This window comes from Bidens hawaiensis, unplaced genomic scaffold (assembly GCF_021521415.1).
Source record: "Bidens hawaiensis isolate Kalapana, Puna unplaced genomic scaffold, B.hawaiensis_p1.1 tig00010809_1, whole genome shotgun sequence".
NCBI classification, from domain to species: domain Eukaryota; kingdom Viridiplantae; phylum Streptophyta; class Magnoliopsida; order Asterales; family Asteraceae; genus Bidens; species Bidens hawaiensis.
In genome coordinates, this window is record NW_027491831.1 from 555,472 (window position 1) to 564,122 (window position 8,651).

Below are 8,651 nucleotides of genomic sequence, written 5' to 3' on the forward strand. Positions count from 1 at the left end.
TAAAAATTAAGTTAAATCCAAATTTCCAGTTTTCTCAAATATTCTATACCAACACGAATCCGTATTCAATCAAGTCATTAAGTTCTGTCACTCATCAATTAAAAAGAAAATTGCAATTAAATCAGATTATTGACATGACTCAGATAGACACATTTTATTTCTCTAATCTCATTAACAAGCAATGTTAACATAACTTAAAAAGGTCATAATAAGCACTCAAAAGTCAAAACACATAAAATAAAATAAAAAAATACAACCAGTATGAGTCCGACTCGGAATTACCAAACTTTTTTACTTCTGAATAGTTTTTAAAGTTTAATTTATTTGACTTGGGGAAAATATAGTTTATATCCTTTTGGACAGATCTAAAAAGCGTCATGGTTTTAACGTCTGTAACGAATGTATGATAAACCATTACTAAAGACTAAAGACCTTTTCTTTTTGCAAAAGGACCAACGATTAAATACTTATGGACTATTCAAATTCCCTTTAGGCAGATATTAAAACCAATAATGGTAGAAATTAATGGGAAATAATGAGAACATTACCATTAATAGAGACATGATAACATATATTTCTATAGATGAATAGATCATCCAGTAAGGCAGACAACATAACTGATTCAATGGCAATAGCAATGACAAGGATGCTACAACTACTCCTGATCACCACATTAGTTCATGTAGCACACGGGAGAATTAGAGTACAAATCACCAACTTGATTGGATACAACGACGATATGAATATTACTTGTCGATCATCAGACGACGATTTGGGGCAACATGTTTTATCTTACGCTCAATCAATGGAGTGGAAGTTCAGGCCAAACTTTTCAAAAACAACTTTGTTTTATTGTAACGCGAATTGGTGTGCTGATGCGATGCTGAAAATTGATTTTAATGCGTATGAGTACATGAAAGATCATTATGGCTGCGGCTCGGATTGTCAGTGGCTGTTTACTATCGATGGTGTCTACGCGTATGACTCGAAAAACGACTCGTGGGATTTTCGGTTTTCATGGTACTATTGATATATTTTGGTTTGCTAGTTTTAACACTTGCATGATTTTAGACTCGCGAGTCAACTTGCAACTGAATTGTTGAATTTTCGCCTATTTGGTTGTGGTTTTCTTTAAATAATATGTTTATTATTACAAAACTGGGAAAAACCGAAACTGAAACAGTTTAAGAAACGGTTATGAGTTTAGGGAGAGTCGGATGCGATGCCTGAATTTGCGGGTTTTGGTTTGTAGCTGCTAATTTCATTTTGATAACGCTTCTTATCGGCTTGAGCCCTGGCTTCATATGGTTCTGTCTCTTCAGCTACAAAACATAACAGATTAAACAATTAAAAAAAAATATCACATTCATTTCCTATTTTCTGATAAATAATTGATGTTTAAAACTTAAGTGTGAAGAGATACAAAACCTGTTAACTTGTTCCATCGTTCACCGAGAACCCTCCCGATTTCTTGAAATGCGATACCAGGGTTATCCTTCTTCACATTCTGAAGATGAACACATAATAAGTGAGATTCATGATACATGTATATACACACGCAGACACACACACACACGCATATGTACGCATATACTTATATAAATAACAAGTTAACAACCTCTCTTTCAAGCTGTGAGAAGAACATGAAACCACTCATAGCTCTCTTAGGTGCATTCGGGTCCTTTTTCTTCTTGGGCTTTCTCTTCTTTGATGCCTCATCATCACCGCTTTTGGCTCTCTTTTTACTTGAAACAGCCTTAGAAGTACTAGGTTCTTTCTTTGGTTCCTTCTTCATAGGTTTCTAAAATATAAAAAATTAAATTTTTTATATAATAATAATAATAATAATAGTAATATGAAGTGAAGACAAAACCCGTCTCCGTCTACTTACCTCCTTGTCGCCTTCGCTCAAACTACCATCAGAATCATCTCCCCCTGAATCATCAGTTGGTGACCCTCCATCATCCTTGTCAGCGACAAAATCCTCATCCTACATGTTTTATACAAGTTTAAGAGAATATAAAAATGGCCAGCTTTACCCATTTGCTTGTAAATGGGCTGGTTTTGTTTGTCTCAAACGAGTCAAAAAAAACTTTTTTAGCTAAAACAATAGTTGATCAAACAAGCTGAATGCATACAATCTCTCAAATCGTCTTTCTTCAAAGATTTTGATAACTATTATAATGATACTGTTTCTAAATCATAAATTAAACATTATGTTTAAAAAATTAGAGTTTAAGCCTTGTTTTGGTCCTTGTCTTTTGACCACTTTAACTAGTTTGGTCGAAACTGAAACCTTAAGCCCTTTGAGTCACTATGGTTTCATTATTTTTAACACTTTTCGTCCCTAACACTAACTCTGTTAGTTTTCATGAAATGACCAAAATGTCCCTGTTTGTTAAAATTTTGTTGACCAAAGTGATTTAGCTTCCATCTTACCACCTCAATAAAAATGAAAAAATAGACGAAAAAATTAAGATTAATAATTTAACCTCTTCGTCACTATCATCACCACCAGCTTCATTCTTTATCCGCTCAAGATGTGGATCAACATTATCATCTTCTTCATCTTGTAGCACAGCTGCAACACCATCTGTCGTTTTGGCACCACCAAGGTTCATAATTTTAAGACCCTTTGAACTGCATCATTAAAATCACAAACTCAGTGACAGTTTTTTCAAATCTTATCACTTTCAAAACAAGCAAATATTATATTATACTGACTTGACAAACTCAAACAGATTATGATATTCATTTCTCTGAATGTTCCGGAACAAATGTTCTTGTTCGGTCTTCAGTCTGATTAGAAGATCAAAGTAATGCATGTTTGATCCTCCCGCAGCGTGTCTTTCAAATTCCACATAATCAATCTGAATTAAAAGTCAACATAAGTCAACTTGGTACAACTTATGAATCATTTCACTATAAAGAAACTGAAAGTTAATACCTCATCATATAGAATAAGAGTAGGTGGTTTTGGTAAAAAGAAAAAGCTCTTTTCAAGTGGATAAAGAACACCGTCTTCGGCTTTTAAGGATGATTTTACAGCATAACCGTCCTGACAACTACGGAACTTTCCAGGTCTTGTGAGTTTTGTGCCAGATAAGCCTCTCAATACCATTGTGAACACTTCATGAATCAGTCCCTGTTAATTTTAGATGTTAAAAGCATCTAAGAGTAAACAAAAGATGGTCTAAAAGCTCGTATAAAATGGCAAGATCAGCGAGGCAAACGAATTTGGTAAAAAGTCAAAAGGGGTTTTGTAAAGTCAAAGCAGGTTTGAGTTGTTGGTTGAGACGGGTCAGTCTGGACCGGCATGTAAATATAACAGTATTCATCGTTTCGGTTTTATAAGTAATGTGTTAAAACATGATTATAAAAAGGCTTTAACTTTAGAAGATTTGTATACACTGTGAATGAGTTTCAATTCTTTTGACTAAGCCTGTAAACGAACCAAACATTCAGTTAATCGTTCGGTGGAAAGTTCGTTTATGTTCATTTATTTAACAATGAACGAACAATATATGTTTAAGTTGTTCATTTATGTATTCATTTAAATTGTTAGGCCTATTACAATTTATTCTAGTTTTATTAAATTAAATATCACCCATGACAATTTAGTCTAGTTTTTTTAACTTTCTAGGCCCAACGGATTGATATTCATCTTTACTTTTAATTGGTGTTTACTCAGTTATGTTCGTTTATATTCATTCATCTACGTTCAGTTATATTTGTTCGTGAACTGTTCATTTATAAATTATACTATTGACGAACGAACATGAACACGTTCATTTTCTTAACGAGCAAACACAAACAAGAGAACCCCATCCGTTTAACTGTTCATGTTCTTTCGGTTCGTTTACAGGTTTCTACTTATTACACATTTGAGCCATTCTTTAATTAAGCAACTTAAATCCTTTTTTCTTTTGACCCGTTAGTAATTAAACATAACCCAAATCGACCAGTTTACAAGTAAATGGGTCAAAATTGTCATTTCTAATTTTAATCACATCAAATAAATATATAACTTATTTAAATGAAAAGTACCTTATAAGTTGGTTCTAACTTGTCCTTGTATTTGGTAGCAAATAGATCTTCATTCATTGTCAAGGTGCTTTCCACCACATAATCCGTTTCAAACTATGACACGCAAAAAACACATAATAACTATAAGCACAATTTGTTCACAAAATAACTAATTAATAATGAGAAGCAATTAGCAACATACCTGCAACACTATATGTGGATACATAGTTTGACCTTTACGGATAGGTGGATCGAGTGTAACAACAACAAACGTGTGTGGTTGATTTGACTGCATTACAACACATAAAATATGAACTAGAATATTCAGAAACATTTATCTGTTATAAACAAAAGAGAGCAAAATACAAACCTTAGGTAGTACAAACACACGAACTACACTGCTGAACTGAATTTTGAAGTCGTTTGCTTGTCCTTGCAGCCTCAAAAAGGATAGATGAAGTTCAACATTGTAACGACCCCTGGAATAAATAAGGCGTTACAGAAATTTCAATTTTTAAACCACCAGAACATTACAACAATTAGAAGAGATAAATTCGATCAATTTACTTATAAATGCCCGGTTGGATCAAACGGATCAAAACAAAAAACACTGTAACAGGAAACGAGTTGAATGGGTCAAAAGCCGCCCAAAGTTTGCTTCAATGTTTAAAGCCTCCCAATGCAATTATTTAAATATTTAGACTATTCACGAAACAAAATTAATTTTTGTATTCGTATATGACACTAATTATATACACCACCATCCCATTAAAAGTGTCCACATTTCCTTTTTTATTTGTCCCATTGCAAATGTCCAATTTCAAAATTTATTAGCCAATTTCCAAGTTTAACATTAAACACACACAACAAACATTAATTAACAATATTGATGGACCCAATTTTCAAGGGCATTATTGTCATTTGGTAAGCAAAGAAAACAATATTTTAATATACCTTAAACTTTGTGTTTTTTTAATTAAGACACTTTGACCGGGACGGAGGGAGCATATAACAATTTACAAACCATGACTAGTAACTTGACCAATCACAGTTTGCCACCGTTTTTTTTTAGTTTCAATTTCACCCCTTATACTATGAGAAATATACATTTTTAACCCATTTAATTTTTTAAAAATAATATTTCATTCACCATTTAACTTTGTTTTTCTCTTATCAAACTTTTTCTTTATTAATTTTAAAAAAAATTCTAAATACATAGCTATGTTTAATTTTTTTTCCTCAACATTTTGATATAAGTTATATTGAAAACGGAATTGCATTCAAAATAAAGTTATTTTTCGGTACTGTAAACGACTTTCGCACATGCTTAACAGGTCAAATTGTAGTTATACATGTACAAAATTCCCATCACATCACGATTCACGCAAGGAAACTCCAACTGGTTGTTCATGTAGATGCACATGATTTGAACAAAAAAAAACGTTTTAACCTAACCCGTATACAATATCCATTTTAGCCCGTTACTCTAATAACGATCATGCAAATAACCCACCTTGGAGTGAGAATAGCAATGCCCTCAAACGTGACAACCGCTTCCTCACCGCCAGCACCGACATCTGCCATTGACATTATTTTCTCACGAAATACCTAAAAACAAGTATGAGATGCCACCTGTCGAACAAACCAATGACTACTAAATTTAAACAATCTAACCTGTGCAGGTGGACGGTTTTCATCACCAACAAACTGTGTGTTGTTAGTGGGTATGTGGAAACTTATCTCCATCAACGAATCTTTCTGCATTAAATTACAAAAAAAAAATACTAAAATCAAAATAGACTTCTATGTGACATGAATGATCTGGAATAACATTAATTAACATATAACAACCTCGTTTGCACCGGTTGTGTCATCCACATGGAATTCCAGTATGATATCAGTCTTTCCTTGAAGCTGTGTCTGGGACACATCAGCTAAGGAGACTTCAAATGCTTGTTTCTGACCAACATTAAACGACAGCATATTGCCTGAAATTTTCCAGAAAGTAAAATACTCAACTTTTAGATAAAACGTTTCTGTTATAAATTATTACTATTAGAAGGCATTTTTTTTTGGAGTTTTAAGGTAAGTAGCTAATAGAAAACAAGCAGGTTAAGGGGATCAACCATTTAAATCAACTTCTCCCCAGTTTTTCCCACTAACAGAAAGCTGTTTTTCTTCTGTTGTTAACCCGCAAGTGTTCTGGAAAAAGTTGGTCAGGCTAATGACATCCTGCAGTAAAGTTAATGATCTTAATTAACAAGTGGAATAAATATAAGTGATCTAAAAGCAAACAAATCACAAAAATATTTTCCAAATATTTTAGATAAGCATGTATTGATGTAGCTCTTTCATAAAAGGTCAAGTTCATATTCGGTTATAAACAACTGAATCATAAACAAGTATAGAGATTTAAATTATAAAGTTCGTGATTAACAGAAATCCCACACTCATGACAAACTCAAAAAAAATTGAAACAAATTATCTTTATATTACCAAGTTCCATTGTAAAATGCTAATGCATGCAAAAATTTTGATAGGTTTAACACGAACTACTCTGTTGTATGTCGACAATCAAAAAATTCTAACATGGAGTTAAGATATGTTTCTATACGTATATGTATCTATGCAGTCAATATCGGTGGGATATCGGTTATCGGCCTTCATGTGAAATATCGGTCAGAATATTGGTACCGATAATATCGGTGATATTGACCGATATTCCCGATATCAGTGTTTTAAGTCTTACTTTTCAACTTTTAGTGTTTAGTGTCAGTGTTTTGAGTCTTAATCAATTCCTACTTAATGCAATTGTTGGTGTTTTGCAAGTTGAAAAAGGATAATTTGTTAATAGTAGGAGAGTATACTGAATTGTTAGCGTTAAACTGCTATATATAAATTCTGCATAATATTAAAATTACCGATATCCCACCGCGATAACCGATATCTCAAATATTGGTCCTCGACCGATAACCGATATTTTTCCGCATTAACTGCTTAGATATGTATGTGATTCTAAAACCAAGCCAGTAAGAGAGAGATGTTACTCTATTATTCATGCATTTAATTATACATTAATCAATAAATACTGGTGCTCTCATATCGACCCAAACTCGCAAACTGCTATTGTTTTGCTTCACATCATCTCTCACGGCCAAAAACATCAACTTTCGCAATGGATAAACCATATAAATAGCATCCAACGTATCGCATACAATTAAAATAGAGACATAAACAACCATTACAAGCTACCTGATCACGGAAACCAGTGAACTTGTACTTGAGCCCATCCTTAGTTCTAACAGCAAGCTGATTCGTTCTAGGAACTTTCATCCATGTAAGTCCCAAAATATCAGATTTATCCACTTCAACAGCCTTACCGCCACCTTGTTTCTTCCACAACACACCGCCCGAATGCACTTTAAGCTGACCTGGATTCTACATTACACAAAAGCAGCAAAAAGAGACATATTTCACTTCAATATACATATATATATATATATATATCATTAAATTGAATCTGAAATCCTTTAAAAATAACATGAATTAGTAACTTTAGACGATGCGAAAACTTACGGTACCACCACGACCTCCAAGAGATATATTATTAAACGAGTGACCGTCCGCCATCATTCAAATCCAATCTACAAAACAACTATCACACCTATTACTTAACAAATTAATTACTGCCTCAAGTAATATAGAATATAGATGCTACATAAACACTAGTCTTTAATTTCTAATTGATCATTAATTACTGCTTCAAGTGATATGAATGCATACTTACAATTAACCACTAAATCAATCAATTAATGCTAATTACATTCAAATTCAAAACCTAACAATCGTGATTCGATTCAAACCGAAAACAAAAACGATCAGTAAACGAAATCATAACATTAACGAATGTAATGCAAGCTAATAACATCATGTATGCATTAAGCTATCATCCGATTGAAATAAAACGAATAGACTACGAGATTTTAAATCAATTTGATCGAATCTAATCCTTATGATAGATCAAATTATGAAACAGGATATTTTGTTCAGTGAACAACGGATAGTGATTGAATTACTGAACGAAAGTGATAATTGAGTTGACTAACGGATTTGGATTGAGAATACGTTACTTACTGAGATTTGGATTACTTGATTAACTGCTAATTGATTGAAATGAGCATGCTAAATGAATATGAATATGAATATGAATATGAATATGAATATGAATGATCCGGTTTCATTTGATTTTTTCTGAGCGTAAGGTGGGAGGCGGGGATCACATTACGAGTTACGACCTCAATTTCTTAGGTTACAGATTAAAAAATATATTCACTTAGTATAAACGATCTGATTCGTTTATGAGCTACTTGAGATTGAATCGATAAAATCTTAAAGTTTAGTGAAGCTCGAGCTCTCATGAGTCAAAACAGCCGAGCTCAAGCCTAGTAAAGCTCGGACTTATCTCGTTTACACCTTAAAACTCATATGCAAAAAAAATTAAATTTTGTTACTAATACTTATTATGTAATAATAATAATAATAATAATAATAATATAAAAAAATAGATCCGTCCTTATAAGTTTAAAAAACAAAAATAAAAAAGAATAGCTGTAGATCCGTTAGTT

At 32.7% G+C, this 8,651-nt stretch overlaps 2 protein-coding genes across 2 annotated transcripts; one reads left to right on the forward strand and one right to left on the reverse strand.

Moving 5' to 3' along the window:
* The first annotated feature begins 583 nt into the window (after positions 1-583).
* On the forward strand, positions 584-1,030 carry LOC143536456 (self-incompatibility protein S1-like). Its single transcript, XM_077030441.1, has one exon. The coding sequence runs from the start codon at positions 584-586 to the stop codon at positions 1,028-1,030; it is 447 nt and encodes a 148-aa protein (XP_076886556.1).
* Positions 1,031-1,083: 53 nt separating this feature from the next.
* LOC143536442 (FACT complex subunit SSRP1-like) lies at positions 1,084-8,213 on the reverse strand. Its single transcript, XM_077030430.1, has 17 exons — positions 8,157-8,213; positions 7,603-7,670; positions 7,279-7,464; positions 6,153-6,258; positions 5,878-6,014; positions 5,701-5,784; positions 5,540-5,634; positions 4,397-4,505; positions 4,229-4,315; positions 4,048-4,140; positions 2,948-3,145; positions 2,725-2,870; positions 2,493-2,640; positions 1,892-1,990; positions 1,619-1,801; positions 1,429-1,507; positions 1,084-1,322 (listed from the first exon to the last, which is right to left on the reverse strand). The coding sequence occupies exons 2-17, from the start codon at positions 7,657-7,659 to the stop codon at positions 1,204-1,206; spliced, it is 1,926 nt and encodes a 641-aa protein (XP_076886545.1). The 5' UTR covers positions 7,660-7,670; positions 8,157-8,213; the 3' UTR covers positions 1,084-1,203.
* Between the last annotated feature and the right edge of the window lie 438 nt (positions 8,214-8,651).